This window comes from Heptranchias perlo, chromosome 3 (genome assembly GCF_035084215.1).
Source record: "Heptranchias perlo isolate sHepPer1 chromosome 3, sHepPer1.hap1, whole genome shotgun sequence".
In the NCBI taxonomy this organism is placed as follows: Eukaryota; Metazoa; Chordata; class Chondrichthyes; order Hexanchiformes; family Hexanchidae; genus Heptranchias; species Heptranchias perlo.
This window is the reverse complement of record NC_090327.1, coordinates 95,217,076-95,236,369: the sequence shown is the minus strand read 5'-3', so window position 1 is coordinate 95,236,369 and position 19,294 is coordinate 95,217,076. Positions and strand designations below refer to the sequence as shown.

Genomic DNA, 19,294 nt, shown 5'->3' with positions numbered 1-19,294 from the left:
GAGCGGCTGCAGGACATTCTGGAGGGGGAGGGTGAACAGCCAGTTGTCGTGGTGCATATAGGCACCAACAATATAGGTAAAAAACAGGATAAGGTCCTACAAGCTGAATTTAGGGAGTTAGGAGTTAAACTGAAGAGTAGGACCCCAAAGATAGTAATCTCAGATTGCTACCAGTGCCACGGGCTAGTCAGAGTAGGAATGACAGGATAGCTAGGATGAATACGTGGCTTGAGAGATGGTGCAAGAGGGAGGGATTCAAATTCCTGGGCCATTGGAACCGGTTCTGGGAGAGGTGGGACCAATACAAATTGGACGGTCTGCATCTGGGCAGGACTGGAACCAATGTCCTAGGGGGAGTGTTTGCTAGTGCTGTTAGGGAGGGTTTAAACTAACGTGGCAGGGGGATGGGAAACAATGCAGGAAGTCAGTGGGAAGTAAAGTGGTGACAGAAACAATAGGCAGTACGGGAGAGTGTACAAAACATGACCGGACAGATGGTCTGAGAAAGCAGGGCAAAGACCAAGGGAAGTCTAGATTAAACTGCATTTATTTCAATGCAAGAAGTCTGATGGGCAAGGCAGATGAACTCAGGGCATGGATGGGTACATGGGACTGAGATGTTATAGCTATTACTGAAACATGGCTAAGGGAGGGGCAGGACTGGCAGCTCAATGTTCCAGGGTACAGATGCTATAGGAAAGATAGAGCAGGAGGTAAGAGAGGAGGGGGAGTTGCGTTCTTGATTAGGGAGAACATCACGGCAGTAGTGAGAGGGGATATATCCGAGGGTTCGCCCACTGAGTCTATATGGGTAGAACTGAAAAATAAGAAGGGAGAGATCACTTTGATAGGATTGTACTACAGACCCCCAAATAGTCAACGGGAAATTGAGGAGCAAATATGTAAGGAGATTACAGACAGCTGCAAGAAAAATAGGGTGGTAATAGTAGGGGACTTTAACTTTCCCAACATTGACTGGGACAGCCATAGCATTAGGGGCTTGGATGGAGAGAAATTTGTTGACTGTATTCAGGAGGAATTTCTCATTCAGTATGTGGATGGCCCGACTAGAGAGGGGGCAAAACTTGACGACCTCTTGGGAAATAAGGAAGGGCAGGTGACAGAAGTGTTAGTGAGGGATCACTTTGGGACCAGTGATCATAATTCCATTAGTTTTAAGATAGCTATGGAGAATGATAGGTCTGGCCCAAAAGTTAAAATTCTAAATTGGGGAAAGGCCAATTTTGATGGTATTAGACAGGAACTTTCAGAAGTTGATTGGGAGAGTCTGTTGGCAGGCAAAGGGACGTCTGGTAAGTGGGAGGCTTTCAAAAGTGTGTTAACCAGGGTTCAGGGTAAGCACATTCCTTATAAAGTGAAGGGCAAGGCTGGTAGAAGTAGGGAACCTTGGATGACTCGGGAGATTGAGGCCCTAGTCAAAAAGAAGAAGGAGGGATATGACATGCGTAGGCAGCTGGGATCAAGTGGATCCCTTGAAGAGTATAGAGATTGCCGGAGGAGAGTTAAGAGAGAAATCAGGAGGGCAAAAAGGGGACATGAGATTGCTTTTGCAGATAAGGCAAAGGAGAATCCAAAGAGCTTCTACAAATACATAAAGGGCAAAAGAGTAACTAGGGAGAGAGTAGGGCCTCTTAAGGATCAACAAGGTCATCTATGTGCGGAACCACAAGAGATGGGTGAGATCCTGAATGAATATTTCACATCGGTATTTACGGTTGAGAAAGGCATAGATGTTAGGGAACTTGGGGAAATAAATAGTGATGTCTTGAGGAGTGTACATATTACAGAGAGGGAGGTGCTGGAAGTCTTAACACGCATCAAGGTAGATAAATCTCCGGGACCTGATGAAATGTATCCCAGGACGTTATGGGAGGTTAGGGAGGAAATTGCGGGTCCCCTAGCAGAGATATTTGAATCATCGACAGCTACAGGTGAGGTGCCTGAAGATTGGAGGGTAGCAAATGTTGTGCCTTTGTTTAAGAAGGGCGGCAGGGAAAAGCCTGGGAACTACAGACCGGTGAGCCTGACATCTGTAGTGGGTAAGTTGTTAGAGGGTATTCTGAGGGACAGGATCTACAGGCATTTGGAGACGCAGGGACTGATTAGGAACAGTCAGCATGGTTTTGTGAGAGGAAAATCATGTCTCACGAATTTGATTGAGTTTTTTGAAGGGGTAACCAAGAAGATAGATGAGGGCTGTGCAGTAGACATGGTCTACATGGACTTCAGCAAAGCCTTTGACAAGGTACCGCATAAGGTTGTTATATAAGGTTAAATCTCACGGGATCCAAGGTGAGGTAGCCAATTGGATACAAAATTGGCTTGACGACAGAAGACAGAGGGTGGTTGTGGAGGGTTGTTTTTCAAACTGGAGGCCTGTGACCAGCGGTGTGCCTCAGGGATCGGTGCTGGGTCCGCTGTTATTTGTTATTTATATTGATGATTTGGATGAGAATTTAGGAGGCATGGTTAGTAAGTTTGCAGATGACACCAAGATTGGTGGCATTGTGGACAGTGAAGAAGGTTATCTAGGATTGCAACGGGATCTTGATAAATTGGGCCAGTGGGCCGATGAATGGCAGATGGAGTTTAATTTGGATAAATGTGAGGTGATGCATTTTGGTAGATCGAATCGGGCCAGGACCTACTCCGTTAATGGTAGGGCGTTGGGGAGAGTTATAGAACAAAGAGATCTAGGAGTACAGGTTCATAGCTCCTTGAAAGTGGAGTCACAGGTGGATAGGGTGGTGAAGAAGGCATTCGGCATGCTTGGTTTCATTGGTCAGAACATTGAATACAGGAGTTGGGATGTCTTGTTGAAGTTGTACAAGACATTAGTAAGGCCACACTTGGAATACTGTGTACAGTTCTGGTCACCCTATTATAGAAAGGATATTATTAAACTAGAAAGAGTGCAGGAAAGATTTACTAGGATGCTACCGGGACTTGATGGTTTGACTTATAGGGAGAGGTTGGATAGACTGGGACTTTTTTCCCTGGAGAGTAGGAGGTTAAGGGGTGATCTTATAGAAGTCTATAAAATAATGAGGGGCATAGATAAGGTAGATAGTCAAAATCTTTTCCCAAAGGTAGGGGAGTCTATAACGAGGGGACATAGATTTAAGGTGAGAGGGGAGAGATACAAAAGGGTCCAGAGGGGCAATTTTTTCACTCAAAGGGTGGTGAGTGTCTGGAACGAGCTGCCAGAGGCAGTAGTAGAGGCGGGTACAATTTTGTCTTTTAAAAAGCATTTGGACAGTTACATGGGTAAGATGGGTATAGAGGGATATGGGCCAAATGCAGGCAATTGGGACTAGCTTAGTGGTATAAACTGGGCGACATGGACATGTTGGGCCGAAGGGCCTGTTTCCATGTTGTAACTTCTATGATTTTATGATTCATAAGTAAAAAAAGGGTAATGGAGAAAATAATGAGACTAAAGATAGACAAATCTCCAGGGCCTGATGGTTTACACCCTAGGGTATTAAAAGAAGTGGGTGGGGAAATTGCAGATGCTTTCGTCATGATCTTCCAAAACTGTTTCGATTCAGGAATTGTCCCCTTTCATTGGAAAACTGCCAATGTTACTCCACTATTTAAGAAAGGTAGGAGAGATAAACTAGGAAATTATAGGCCTATTAGTCTAATGTCTGTTATGGGGAAGTTACTAGAATCTGTTATTAGGGACAGAGTGGCTGAGCACTAGAACAAACATGAAATGATCAGAGAGAGCCAGCATGGATTTGTAAAGGGTAAGTCATCTCCAACGAACCTAGTTGAATTTTTTGAGGAGGTAACTAATGTGGTCGATAAGGGAGTGTCTATGGATGTTATTTATATGGACTTCCAGAAGGCATTTGATAAGGTTCCACATAAGAGACGGTTAGCAAAAATGAGAGCGCATGGAATTGGAGTCAACCTCTTGACATGGGTCGGCAATTAGTTAGGAGGTATAAGACAGAGTGTAGGGATAATGGTATATGTACTCAAATTGGAAAGTTGTGAATAGTGGTGTCCCCCAGGGATCTGTACTGGGCCTCAGCTTTTCACTATATTTATAAATGACTTGAAGGAATAGAGAGCCATATATCCAAGTTTGCTGATGACACCAAGTTAGGGGGCACAGTAAATAGTGTAGATAGGACCAGAAAGTTGCAAAGGTACATTGATAGATGATAAGTGAGTGGCAAAACTGTGGTTGATGGAGATCAATGTGGGGAAGTGTAAGGTCATTCACTTTGGATCTAAAAGATAAATAATGTATTTTCTAAATGGCGAGAAGCTCGGCACTGTGGAGGAGCAGAGAGGTTTATGGGTCCAAGTACAGAAGTCACCAAAAGTAGACAGGTACGAAAGATAATTCAAAATGCTAATGGAATGTTGGTCTTTATCTCAAGGGAGTTGGAATAAAAAGGGGTGGAAGTTATGTTACAGTTGTATAAAACTCTGGTTAGACTCCATTAAGTGTACTGCATTTCAGTTCTGGGCACCACACCTCAGGAAGGTTCTATTGGCCTTGGAGGGGGTGCAGCGCAGATCCACCAGAATGATAACGGGGCTAAAAACATTAAATTATGAGGACAGGTTGCATAGTTTAGACTTGTGTTCCTTTGAGTACAGAAGATTAAGGGGTGATCTAATTGAGGTGTTTTAGATGATTAAAGGAATTGATAGGGTCGATAGAGACTGTTTTCTATGGTGGCAGAGTCCAGAACAAAGGAGCATAACCTTAAAATTAGAGCTAGGCCATTCAGGGATGATGTCTGAAAGCACTTCTTCACACAAAGGGTAGTAGAAATCTGGAAGTCTCTCCTTCAAAAAGCTGTTAAGGCTAGGCCAATTGAAAATTTCAAAAATTAGATTAATAGATTTTTGTTAGGCAAGGATATTAAGGGTTATGGAACCAAGGCTGGTAGATTGGAATTAAGATACAGATCAGCCATGATCTAATTTAATGGCAGAACAGGTTCGAGGGGCTGAATGGCCAACTCCTCTTCCTATGTTCCAAAGAAATTCATTGTACATTAAACACTTTGGATGTTTTTGAAAGATGTGATAATGTGCTATATAAATGCAACTCTGTCCTTCCTGTTCCAGGCGCAGGGAGTGATGAAATTATAAACCTGTTGATTAAAAAATGATGTCTGACTTTGTCACATATAGCACACAAAGGTATTGTTCCTCCCCATGTCCGTTAAGGTTTGAGTGTTAAAAACCTGACAGGGAGCTCCCCTAACAGTTTACCCTGTGTTTTGACCTAGCAATAATGAAGTTATTAACTTACCAGTTTCGGTTCCCATTGAGGGCTCAGAACACTTGCCTGTTTACACTCCAACTTCAGCGCCTGCAACATTAAAATTCGTTATGTAAATACTCCCTAAATCTCCCGTCAATTTAATCCAATCCCATTCATTGTAAGAACATAAGAAATGGGAGCAGGAGTCGGCCATCCAGCCCTTCAAGCCTGCTCTGCCATTCAACAAGATCATGGCTGATCTTCTACCTCAATGCCATTTTCCTGCACTATCCCCATTTCCCTTGATGCCTTTAATATCTAGAAATCTATTGATCTCTGTTTTGAATGTACCTCAATGACTGAGCCTCCACAGCACTCTGGGGTAGAGAATTCCAAAGATTCACCACCCTCTGAGTGAAGAAATTTCTCCACATCTCAGTCCTACCCCTTTTCTGAGACTGTGACCCCTGGTTCTAGACTCCCCAGCCAGGGGAAACATCCTCCCTGCATCTACCCTGTCAAGCCCTGTAAGAATTTTGTATGTTTCAATTAGATCAATCCTCATTCTTCTAAACTCTAGAGAATACAGGCCTAGTCTACTCAATCTCTCCTCATGCAACAATCCTACCAGGAATCAGTCTGGTGAACCTTCATTGCACTCCCTCTATGGCAAGTATATCCTTTCTTAGGTAAGGAGACCAAAATTGTACTCAATACTCCAGGTGCAGTCTCACCAAGGCCCTATATAATTGCAGTAAGACATCTTTACTCCTGTACTCACATCCTCTTGTAATAAAGGCCAACATACCATTTGCCTCCCGAATTGCTTGCTGCACCTGCATGTTAGCTTTCAGTGACTCATGTACAAGGACACCCAGGTCCCTTTGAACATCAACACTTCCCAATCTCTCACCATTTAAAAAATACTCTGCATTTCTGCTTTTCCTACCAAAGTGGATAACTTCACATTTTTCCATATTATATTCCATCTGCCACGTTCTTGCCCACTCACTTAGCCTGTTTATATCCCCTTGAAGCCTCTTTGCATCCTCCTCACAACTCACCTAGTTTTGTGTCATCAGAAAACTTGAAAATGTTACATTTGGTCACCTCATCCAATTCATTGATATAGATTGTGAATAGCTGGGGCCCAAGCACCGATCCCTGTGGTACCCCACTAGTCAGTCTGCCAACGTGAAAAAGACCCATTTATTCCTACTCTCTGTTTTCTGTCTGTTAACCAAGTCTCAATCCATGCAGTTATATTACCCCCAATTCCATGCGCTCTAACTTTGTTCACCAACCTCCTGTGTGGGACCATATCCAAAGCCTTCTGAAAATCCAAATACACCACATTCACTGGTTCCCCCTTATCTATTCTACTAATTACATTCTCAAAGAACACCAATAGATTTGTCAAACATGATTTCCCTTTCATAAATCCATGTTGACTCTGCCAAATGCTATTATTATTTTCTAAGTGTCCCGTTATCACATCCTTTAAAATAGATTCTAGCATTTTCCTGACTACTGATGTCAGGCTAACAGGTCTGTAGTACCCTGTTTTCTCTCTCCCTCCATTCTTAAATAGTGAGGTTACATTTGCTACCCTCCAATCTGCAAGAACCATTCCAGAACCTATAGAATTTTGAAAGATGACGACCTATGCATCCACTATCTCTATAACCACCTCTTTCAAAACCCTGGGATGTAGATCATCAGGTCCTTGGGATTTATCGACTTTCAGTCCCATTAATTTCTCTCGTGCTATGTTTTTACTAATAGTACTTTCTTTCATTTCCTCATTCTCACCAAACCCTTGGTTCTCTAGTATTTTTGGGAGGTTTACTGTGTCTTCTGCGGTGAAGACAGACACAAAGTATTTGTCTAATTTCTCTGCCCTCTCCTTATTCCCCGTTATAAATTCTCCCATCTGTATGCATACACTCTGCTTAAAATCCGAGTAATTCTTAACATGCACAGGGCCCATTACTATTATCATCATCTCTCAACAGAACCAGGTGAAGAAGTGGCGCGATATTTTGACCTTCTCCCGCCTTTTGCTCTGATTGGATACAGCGTCCAATGCTCGAACGTTTCCGGGCCTGAGTTCTTTCTCTATTGGTTGTCCTCCACGTCAATCACCAACTGGACGAGTTCCGTCGCCCGCCCACCGCAGAGCGCGCGGTGTGTTTCATTCACCTTCTGTGCAGTAATTTGACAAGATGAGGACTTTGCAGGAGATTCAGGCCACTTTACAGGTCGCGAAACTGGACCCAGCCGAGATACAGCCGTCAGTTCAATGCATATCGTTCAGTGATAGTGTCAGGTCGGGGGATTACTGCCTAATGGAACTAGATGAAACGCTTTGTAAATGTATTGAATCTGGACAGAGGTAGGATTCATGCTGTGAAACATCAAGAGATTACAGTACGAAGTTTTTCTCTTGCCCCTTTTCACCAGGAAGAGTCTGTAAAGTAGGGGTGTTCAAACTTTTTGTCTTCATGGGCCACATAGATGCGTACAATGGCATTTCCCAGGACCCCAAATATACATATTCCCATTAATGTGGATGTATCTCAAGTTGCTGGTAATGAATCTTGGTTTTTTGATTTATCCATTGCCGAAGCAACAATGTTATAAGCAGACCTTTCTAAATCTGGCTCACAAAATTCAAATAGAGCTAACCCACAAGTTAGGAATACAAGTACAAAATGGACTGAGTTAGTTGGCTGAGTTTCCAAAACTGGTTTGCTCATGGCTGCAGTTTGGATACCCCTGCTCCAAAGGGTAGATTTGGTGGGAGTTATATGGTGGATATCTCTGTGTGAATAAAGGTATATTTGAGTTACTAATCTCCTTCATTTAAATCCTGAGTGGTGTTGCTGTCCTGAAATGTACTCCAGAGTGTCTTATTCTTTGTGAGTGTTCTAAACTGAAAAACTTGACATTACCTATAATGATTATAGATTTGTGGGGACATTTTTTACAAGCAAGAGGTGTGGTAGATGGTGCAATCATGTATTAAATATTATATGTGGCATCCCCAACAAGTCAGTGACACAGTGGGGTTTATTTCACTGAATGTGATGGGTATATTGCAACTTGTGTGTGTGTGTTTATAATAATATATAATGATTATCATTTCCTGGGAATCAACTGTTAATGGTCACAGCGGTTAATGCATGTGCATTGTGTATAAAGCACCTTGGGATGTTTATTACATTAAAGACAATGCCATGCAAGTTGTCGAGTCACAATTTCAGGGGAAGAAAATCAGGAAAAAATTGAGAGGTTTAAAAAAGGGAAAGAAAATATATCTGCATTGACAACTCAGTGTTTTTCATTCAACACCTAAAATAACTGTTCTGCTAAGCAACTGTACAATACTATAGGTTAGGACTTTCTAGGCCTTGGAGAGCTGATGCACAATTTTTATGTTTTTGACATTTCCAAAAAAAATAGGAAATAAACAATGTTTAATCAGTCTTCACTGTTTTTTTTTGCTTTTAGCTTGATTATCCGAGGTGATAAGGATGAACATGCTGTGCTGTGTAGTGAGGATAAAACTTACAATCTGAAGATAGCTGATACATCAAACCTGATGCTCATCATACCTGATTGTAAAACCCCTGATCAGCTTCCATCTGACCCAAGCACACATTTGATACACTGTCAGGTGAAGTTTTCATGTAAACAATGACTTCTTAAAGGGAGAACTAATTCTGTGCACACATGCGTGTATATTGAGATGCAGATTGATTTTTAAAAAAAAAATCATTCTCCAAATGTGAGCGTTGCTGGCAAGGCCGTTATTTATTCCCCATCCCTAGTCCTGAGAAGGTGGTGGTGGGACTTCTTGACTCACTCCAAGTGATTTGATGCAAATGAATGGCTTGCAAGGCCACTTCAGAGGGCAGTTAAGAGCCAACCACATTGGTGTGGGTCTGGAGTCATGCATAGGCCAGACCAGGTAACACCAGCAGGTTTCCTTTCCTAAAGTGAATTCGTGAGCCCATTGGGTTTTTATGACAATCTGCCAGCTTCATGGTTGCTTTTGCTGATGGCTGCTTTTTTTTACATTTCCAAATTTAAAAAAAAATGAAATCAAATTCTCAAACTGCCATAGTGGGATTTGAACTCACGTTATCTGGCTTATTTGTCCTGGCCCCTGGATTACTAGACCAGTAACATAACTGCTACACTAGTTTGCCCCATATTTCAAGGTGAAGTACCCCTCCCCCTGCATGAACACCATTGGTCAGTTATTAGAAAATGTATTACTACCTGTAGTGGTAGTGACTTTAAAATTCAGCACTAGTTGGCTACTACTGCATATTGGGCTGGTACAGAATTTAATATCTTTGACACCTCCTGATTGGCATTCAGGAAAGGGAAAAAGAGTAACTTTTTTTGTTACCTGTTTACTGATGGAGCTTGTAGGCGATATCAGCTGAGTTACTCTTTGCTCTGTTGTATACCAGATACCAGATTTATGGTACAAAACTACTTTTATACATTTGGGGTTTTGCCCTCCTGCTGGTAAAAACATCCCATTTTTAGTATGGTCTAGTTTCTTAAGTAGGAGATGAAAATTGCAACCTAAAAATATGGCCATTGTTACCTTAGTTACTGCAATCCCTCCAACCAATTAATTGCTGTGTCGATAGTGGATGTAGAGATTTTGATTTCTTTTCAGTTATATATAGTTCATTCCTATATATTTTTGGAAGAGACTTGATACTGGTTAGTGCTCTTCCCTTTATGGGAAGGAAGGCGTTTGGCTAATGGCATTCATTTTTTTGGCTATTGCTTATAAAGGGTTTTGATAGAATAAATAAGGAGTAACCAGTTCCACTGGCAGGGGGGTCGGTAACCAGAGGCAAAAGAACCAGAGGGGAGATGAGAATTTGTTTTATGCAGCGAGTTGTTATGATCTGGAATGCACTGCCTGAAAGGGTGGTGGAAGCAGATTTGATAGTAACTTTCAAAAGGGCTCAGATATATACTTGAAAAAGAAAAATTTGCAGAGCTATTGGGAAAGATCCAGGGAGTGGGACTAATTGGATAGCTCTTTCAAAGGTTTTCAGCTCACCCACAGTGATGTGGAAAAAAACCTCAAAATGTCATAGAATTTAATTCTCTGTGTTTATTAGCACGTTATTGGCTACCTTGAGTCATTGCAATGTGTCATACTTTTGACCGTTTCTTGTGTTACAGATAGACCTTAACCCTACGATTTGTGTGCAAGGTATAATTGCAAATGCCCCTCTTAAGCTGAACCTAAATCTGCACCAAATTTTGATACAAATGTGCATTTAAAAAAAAAACTGGTTGTAATTTGCAACCAAATTGTACTTTTAATGAAAATACCCCAATATCAGTACTTTTCATTAACATTTGGCATCACAAATGGCTTATTGGGTAATTGCATTATAAAGCCACACAGGTTTGCTCCCTGATCTGTGCTGAGATAGCAAGGGTAGCATTGTTAGGCAGGGAATTCCAGGATTTTGACCCAGCAGCAATCCATGTTTAAGACCTTCCTTAAAACCTACCTCTGTAACCAAGCTTTTAGTCACCATCTTAATATCTCCTTGGGCTCTGTGTCAATGTTTGTCTGATTATGCTTCTGTGAAGCGCCTTATGTTAAAAGGGCTATATAAATGCAAGTTGTTGTTGTATGTTATGATGTTCCCATGAATTGTTGCTCTTGTTCCTCTCGGTAGTAGGGATTGGAGGGCTGGAAGATACTGTTGAAGTAAACTTGATGAGTTGTTGCAAATGCATCCACAGTGTGCCAACGCTGGAGGGGGTAGACATCGAGTTCAGTGGCAGGGGCGTTAATCAAGCGGATTGCTTTGTCTTGGATGGTGTTGAGCTTCTTGAGTGTTGTTATGACAGCATCCTTCCAAGTGAGTGGTGCATTCTCCATCACAGTCCTGACTTCAGCTTTGCAAATGGTGAAAAGGCTTTGAGGAGTCAAGGTGATGTGGAAGAGCAGAGGTATTTGGATGTTCAGGTTCACAAGATATTAAAAGCTGCACTTCAAGTAGATAATCCATAAGGAAAGCTAATGGAATACTGGGCAAGAGGTATAGACTATAAAAGTCCAGATGTATGGTAAATCTATGAAACCTTACGAAGACCTCAGTTGGAATACTGTGTGCAGTTCTGAGCTCTACACTATAGGAAGGATGTTGGGGCAATCAAGAAGGTACAGCGTAGATCCACTAGGATGCTGCTTGGTATGTGGCAATATCAATACAAAGAAAGAATGAAAAATTGGGGCTGTTTTTAATAGAACAGAGGAGATTATGGGGTGATTTGATAGAGGTGTTTAAAAATTATGAAGGGATAGGACAGAGTCAATAGAAACAAGCAAAATACTGCAGTTGCTGGAAATATGAAATAAAAACAGAAAATGCTGGAAACACTCAGCAGGTCAGGCAGCATCTGTGGAGAGAGAAACTGTTAAAGTTTCAGGTTGATGACCTTTCAACAGAACTGGAAGATGTTAGAGATGAACAATATTTAAGCAAGTACAAAGCCAGGGAAAAGGGGTCAGGAAAAGAACAAAAGGGAGAGGTCTGTGATAGGGTGGAGTGATTAAATTGCAAAAATGATGGTGCATGACATAAAGGAGGTAATAATGAGACAAGTATAGAAACAAAAGGTTGGTCCAGAGGAGGTGTAAATGATTCCAGCAAAATAGCGGTGGGTGAGGTAAGCATGGAAAATCTGGCAGAGGAGAAAGCTCCCGTGACCTGGGAATGTGGCCGGAGAAAGGCAGGTGTGGAGCAATTTGCTGGCTTGACAAAATATTTGACTATGGAGGCATTTTTGAGTAAGTAAACAGGTAAAAAGGTGCGGATTGTGTTCTAAAAGTAAAATAAAAATCGTTTGGGATTAAATTTCAAGTGTCCAGTGGATCCCTTGTTACTGGTTTGAATATGAACAAGTTGAAGAAATGGTACAAATTGCCCCAAACTAAGTTGAGATTGCACATCGTTGTAATTCTTCCCCAATCAGCCATTGTTTTGTAAAAGATTTTCAAATGCTATAATAGTGTTTACTTCAATTAAATATGTTATGATTTGTACAGATTTATGGTTTTGCTAAAAGCTACTGGGAGTTGAAAATATCTCGGCCAAAACTGAAGAAGTTAAAGAAGCTTCTAATGGAAAACCAATATGAGGGACCTTCTAGTGAGAAAGAAAGAAGTTCAGATTATCCAAAGGTATTGTCCATGTATAGTTACTACGTTTTGGACGAATGCATTTAATAATATATAATGTATTTTAACTCTGGATTTCTAACTGGAGTATCTTGTTGATTTTGCCCGCCCCTCAATCCAGCGATGCTGAGGCCAATTGTCATGGTCCTACTGCTGCCCAGTTTGAGATCAGCTGACTCAACACGGACCATGGATTAAACCTGGGACCCTCCTGATCTAGCTGCTCACAGGGACAAACCTGCTGAGCCATTGAGGGTGACTTGTTGATCTTCAATCTTGTGTGCAAAAGCTCCATAACTTGAAGAACCTCCTCATAAGGCAAAGATTATCCGCAACCTGTAAAATAATAAACCACATTTTTATGCTTGCAATAAAGTTAGTATTATGAGAGAGGGCCCTGGTGATATCTAATCTTATTGGAAGGTATCAATCCTCATTCCACCCCCCCACCCCTTCACAAAATCTCTCTGGGACCAACGCCATCTTTGGTTTGCTGTGTGGGCAGGTGATCAGCTCCCAGGCTCTGTCACTGGAACTTTAGTTTGCAACTGGGTGGAGAGTGAAAGTGACTTGTAGGATGATTCTTTGTTTGATTTTTGACCCTTCACTCTGTGCCTCTTTACAGCAGCACCAAAACTCTTTGGGAAAATTAAACCTGCATCCTACCACCCCGTAGAGCCATGCATTGTTATTCCAGCATGCCCTCCCCTCAATGTTTTTCTTATACATAATTTAGTACATTTAAAATCCGATATGTTTGTTCTTTTTGATTGGTATCGCTTTTCTCTCTGTGTTGCAGTATAAAATGGAGAATTTAATGGAAAGCATTCAAGCCAGTGAACAGGAAATAATGCAGCAGTTGCAGCTGATACATGCATGCAGGATTGAAGGTAAGTTGGAAGGGAGGTGAATTTTCAGGGGGTTCTCCCGCTGGTTCGCCGTAACTTGGACATAGAGCCACAAAAACCGGTGTAAATGCAGTTCAAGCCATTTTTCCTGGGTTTCTGCGCACTTGCATCGAAGCCTTCAATTCTGCCCAACCGAAGCATTAACCTTCAGTTGTTTGGTCACTGTGTGACATTCAACTGACAATATTTCCATACAGGGAATAATTACATTCAATTGCATAAACAAATCCTGGTATGGCCCGACTGTCAGTCATGTGATGGTCTAATCCTTCACTGATTACATTGGCGAAGGTTGTTATAATGTCTTGGCACCTCATGGACCCACTATGCTTGTTTACTATAATACTTTCTGTAAGGTGATAACAGATTTCTTCTTGAAACAATATATATTATATAAAATATTCTTTTATAGAGTAATAGAAAGGACCGCAAGATCAGGATTGTGAGATTACCTTTATTAACTGCATGAACTTTGCTGCTTTTGTTTTACATCTGAGCTCTTGTTTATGTGATTCTGTCTGCAGATGTTCATCACTGTTGTAGCAGCTCCGGGCATGTGATTCATTGGTGAATGAAGTTTTGCCTGAAATAGCTGAACTCCCACTGATGTGCCTCATTTCCTTGAAAACAAGCTTGGGCTGACTAGAATGGTGTCTGTTACTGTCAGCAAGCCAGAATATTAATCACAAATTTGTAACTAAATCATAGAAAGGTTACAGCACGGAAGGAGGCTATTTGGCCCATCGAGTCCACGCCACCTCTATGTAAGAGCAATCCAGCTAGTTCCACTCCCCCGCCCTTTCCCCGTTGTCCTGAATTTTTTTCCTTTCAAGTACTTATCCAGTTCCCTTTTGAAGGTCATGATTGAATCTGGCTCCACCACTCCCTCGGGCAGTGCATTCCAGATCCTAACCACTCGCTGTGTAAAAAAGTTTTTCCTCGCGTTACCTTTGGTTCTTTTGCCAATCACCTTCAATCTATGTCCTCTGGTTCTTGACCCTTCCGCCAATTGGAACAGTTTCTCTCCATCTACTCTGTCTCGACCCTTCATGATTTTGAATACCTCCATCAAATCTCCTAGCAACCATCTCTGTTCCAAGGAGAACAACCTCAACTTCTCCACTTCATCCACGTCTCTCATCCCTGGAATCATTCTAGTAAATCTCCTGCACCCTCTCTAAGGCTTTCACATCTTTCCTAAAGTGCGGTGCCCAGAACTGGACACAATACTGCCGTTGTGGTCGAACTGGTGTTTTATAAAGGTTCATCACGACTTCCATACTTATGTACTCTATGCTTCTATTTATAAAGCCCAGGATCCCTAATTCTTTTTTAACCGCTTTCTCAACCTGCCCTGCCACCTTCAATGATTTGTGCACATATACCCCCAGATCTCTGTTCCTAAAATAGCAAGCTGCGCACTTTTACCTTCAATAAGGAATCGTCTGTTTTTATACTTCCCCTTGCTTTCCCCAAATTAGGGTACTGGAGAATTCTGGAATTTGATTATGAAATGAAGCTCCTGAACCATGTGACCCAGTTGGTAGATTCAGAGTCTTGGTCTTTCAGTAAGATTCCTCTAAACATTTGTCTCCAAGAACTGGAACTTCTTGAACCAAGGTGAGTAACATTTACTGTGCAAATAAACCATTGGTGATGATGACTGAAACTAATTTGGTTTCAAAACAATTTTGTTTTTGGACCTGGCACGTCCATGAAATTTGGCACAGAATTTCATGGCTGTTCTTCAGTTCATATTGTAAATTGATTTGTATTTCATATAGCATTATGAAAAATGCCTTGTCCTGCAACTGTTGGTCCTTGATTTTAATTGGGCAATGGGGAACTTGTTGATGTATAATTGATTGTTGACAAGTGTGTGTGTATATTTTGTAGGTGTATTTGATGATGTACTCTTTAATAAAAAAATCTCAGGGGGGGTCTTGATAGTTAAAAACAGATGATCCTCATTTCACCCAGCATTTCATAATTGAAAGGATACTGTTTAAACTCTTCCAATGCCAGTGACTCAAATTTCTATTTTAGTTGATGAGTAAAGTCTCTTCTGGTATTGGAAGGGTTAAAGATTAAATGTACAAAGCACAGCCATATTCCTGGCACACTATGGTATCTTCTTCATTGCATTGCGGAAATGGTGATCTGTTCACTGTTGATCCCAGTGATCATTGCTGTGCTGTCATTAATCTTCCTTTCAGAACTTGTGACTTTCTACCAGCCCAAAGTTAAATGGTAGTGATTGTTTTGCTCAGATTGTTTGGTTAAAACTACAGCACCTGCAACTCTGATTTATTTTAAGAGAATAATCATGAAAATACAACTAAATGCAGGTTAACAAGTGATGTTTCTTAGCTGTAATGGAGTCACATTAAGAATTAGAAGCCAGATTCTCATTCTATGCAATAGAAACCCAGAGTAAGTTCTCCCTTTTCCCTGTTAAAAAGACATACTGGATCCTTGGCTTTATGAATAGAGGCATAGAGTACAAAATAATATTTAATTAATAAATGAAAGCCAGCACGGATTTGTTAAAGGCAAATCGAGTTTTACTTGATTGAGTTCTTTGAATTAACAGAGGGGGTTGATGTGTATAGGGACTTTCAAAAGGTGTTCGATAAAGGGTCACATAATCGACTTGTTAGCAAAATTGAAGCCCATAAGATTAAAGGGGCAGTGGCAGCTTGGACATGAAATTGTCAATGGGACAGAAAGCAGAGACTAGTGGTGAATGGTTGTTTTACAGACTGGAGAGAAGTGTGCAATGGTGCCCCCAGGGGTCGGTGTTGGGATTACTGCTCTTTTTGATATATATTAATGACCTGGACTTGCACATACAGGGCATAATTTAAAGTTGCAGATGACACAAAACTCGGAAATGTCGCAGTTAGGAGGTTAGTAACAGACTTCAGGAGGATGTAAACAGACTAATGAAATGGGCAGACCAATGCAGATGAAATTTAATGCAGAGAAGTGTGAAGTGATTCATTTTGGTAGGAAGAATGAGGAGATGCAATGTAAACTAAATGGTACAATTTTAAAGGGGGTGCAGGAACAGAGAGACCGAGAGGTGTATGTACACAAGTCTTTGAAGGAGGCAGGACAAGTTGAGAATGTTGCTAAAAAGGCATATGGGATCCTAGACTTTATAAATAGAGGCATAGAGTGCAAAAGCAAGGAAATTATGCTAAACCTTTATAAAACTAGTTAGGCTCCAGCTGGAGTATTGTGTCCAATTCTGGGCACCACACTTTAGGAAGGATGTCAAGGCCTTAGAGAGGGTGCTGAAGAGGTTTACTAGAATGGTGCCAGGGATGAAAGACTTCAGTTACGTGGGGAGACTACAGAATCTGAGGTTGTTCTCCTTAGAGCAGAGAAGGTTAAGGGGAGATTTGATAGAGGTGTTCAAAATCATGAAGGGTTTTGATAGAGTGAATAAGGAGAAACTGTATCTCGTGGCAGTAGGGTTGGTAACCAGAGGACACGATTTAAGTTGATTGGCAAAAGAGCCAGAGGCAACATGAGGAAAAACATTTTTACTCAACGAGTTATGATCTGGAATGCACTGCCTGAAAGGGTTGTGAAAGCAGATTCAATAATAACTTTCAAAAGGGAACTGGATAAATACTTGATGTGGAAAAATTGGCAAGGCTATGGGGAAAGAGCAGGGGAATGGGACTAATTGGATGGCACTTTCAAACAGCTCACAGGAACGAGGGGCCGAATGGCCACCTTCCGTGCTGTATCATTCTACGATATTCTCTTAATGGGTTAAATGTTCTAATTTCTTAGGAGTACATTCATTTTTTAAGTGTTCTTGTGACATTGGCAAATATGAACTTCGAAACGAAGACTCAAGTGGGAAAGTACGATTATAAATCTGGAATCTAAATATTTTTATGTTTAGGGGGTGTATTATCGGGCTGTCTGATACTCTTGGGGCTCAGATGATCTTCAACCATTTGATCTTTGCTCTACTGATGACTGTGGGCAAATGGTACAAACCAGAAAGATCTTCCATGGGACAGCAGTAGGAGTATTACAGATGTCCCTAGTGGCCTAGACTTGGGAGGAGGTACATCAAATGGGGTTCCTGCCTGACCTGAGTGTTTCCAGCATTTTCTGTTATTATTTTGGGGTTCCTGCTCCTGATAGCTGTAGGAATATAGGAACAGGAGTAGGCCATTCAGCCCCTCGAGCCTGCTCCGCCATTTGACAAGATCTGTGATCTAACTCCATATACCTGCCTTTAGCCCATATCCCCTAATACCTTTGGTTGCCAAAAAGCTATCTATCTCAGATTTAAATTTAGCAATTGAGCTAGCATCAATTGCAGTTTGCGGAAGAGAGTTCCAAACTTCTATCACCCTTTGTGTGTAGAAATGTTTTCTAATCTCACTCCTGAAAGGTCTGGCTCTAATTTTTAGACTGTGCCCCGACTCCTAGAATCCCCAACCAGCGGAAATAGTTTCTCTCTATCCACCCTATCCGTTCCCCTTAATATCTTATAAACTTCAATCAGATCACCCCTTAACCTTTGAAACTGCAGAGAATACAACCCCAATTTGTGTAATCTCTCCTCGTAACTTAACCCTTGAAGTCTGGGTATCATTCTAGTAAACCTACGCTGCACTCCCTCCAAGGCCAATATGTCCTTCCGAAAGTGCGGTGCCCAGAACTGCTCACAGTACTCCAGGTGCGGTCTAACCAGGGTTTTGATAGCTGCAGCATAACTTCTGCCCCCTTGTACTCCAGTCCTCTAAATATAAAGGCCAGCATTCCATTAGCCTTCTTGATTATTTTCTGCACCTGTTCATGACACTTCAATGATCCATGCACCTGAACCCCCAAGTCCCTTTGGACATCCACTGTTTTTAACTTTTTACCATTTAGAAACTACCCTGTTCTATCCTTTTTTGATCCAAAGTGGATGACCTCACATTTGCCACAGTTTTGCCCATTCACCTAATCTATCAATATCGCTTTGTAATTTTATGTTTTCATCTACACTGCTTACAATGCCACCAATCTTTGTGTCATCAGCAAACTTGGATATGAGACTTTCTATGCCTTCATCTAAGTCGTTAATAAATATTGTGAATAATTGAGGCCCCAAGACAGATCCCTGCGGGACTCCACTAGTCACATCCTGCCATTGTGAGTACCTTCCCATTATCCCTACTCTGTCGCCTTTCGCTCAGCCAACTTCCTAACCAAGTCCGTACTTTTCCCTCGATTCCATGGGCTTCTATCTTAGCTAACGGTCTCTTGTGGGACTTTATCAAATGCCTTCTGGAAGTCCATATAAATAACATCCATTGACATTCCCCTGACCACTACTTTAGTCACCTCTTCAAAAAATTCAATCAGGTTTGTCAGGCACGACCTACCTTTCACAAATCCATGCTGGCTCTCTCTGATTAACTGAAAATTCTCGAGGTGTTCAGTCACTCTATCCTTAATTATAGACTCCAGCATTTTCCCCACAACAGATGTTAGGCTAACTGGTCTATAATTCCCTGGTTTCCCTCTCTCTCCTTTCTTAAAAAGCGGAGTGACGTGCAATTTTCCAATCTAGAGGGACAGTTCCTGAATCTAGAGAACTTTGAAAGATTATAGTTAGGGCATCTGCAATGTGCTCACCTACTTCCTTTAAAACCCTGGGATGGAAACCATCTGGTCCTGGGGATTTGTCACTCTTTTGTGCTATTATTTTTTTCATTACTGTTGTTTTACTTATGTTAATTTCATTGAGTCCCTGTCCCCGATTCAATATTCGTTTTCTTGGGATTTCCGGCAAGCTATCCTCTTTCACTACTGTAAATACTGACGCAAAGTAATTATTCAACATGTCCGCCATTTCCCCATTGTCAATGA

At 41.5% G+C, this 19,294-nt stretch overlaps 1 protein-coding gene across 2 annotated transcripts in view; it reads left to right on the top strand.

Annotated features, from left to right (window-relative positions):
• The first annotated feature begins 7,412 nt into the window (after positions 1–7,412).
• Positions 7,413–19,294, top strand: part of dscc1 (DNA replication and sister chromatid cohesion 1) — a 42,754-nt gene continuing 30,872 nt past the window's right edge. For both annotated transcript variants that reach the window (XM_067976318.1, XM_067976311.1), the window contains exons 1-5: positions 7,413–7,652; positions 8,771–8,936; positions 12,363–12,497; positions 13,294–13,384; positions 14,884–15,022. In XM_067976318.1, the coding sequence (XP_067832419.1) occupies positions 7,483–7,652; positions 8,771–8,936; positions 12,363–12,497; positions 13,294–13,384; positions 14,884–15,022 (701 nt within the window). In that variant the 5' untranslated portion in view covers positions 7,413–7,482. The remainder of the gene's footprint in view (positions 7,653–8,770; positions 8,937–12,362; positions 12,498–13,293; positions 13,385–14,883; positions 15,023–19,294) is intronic.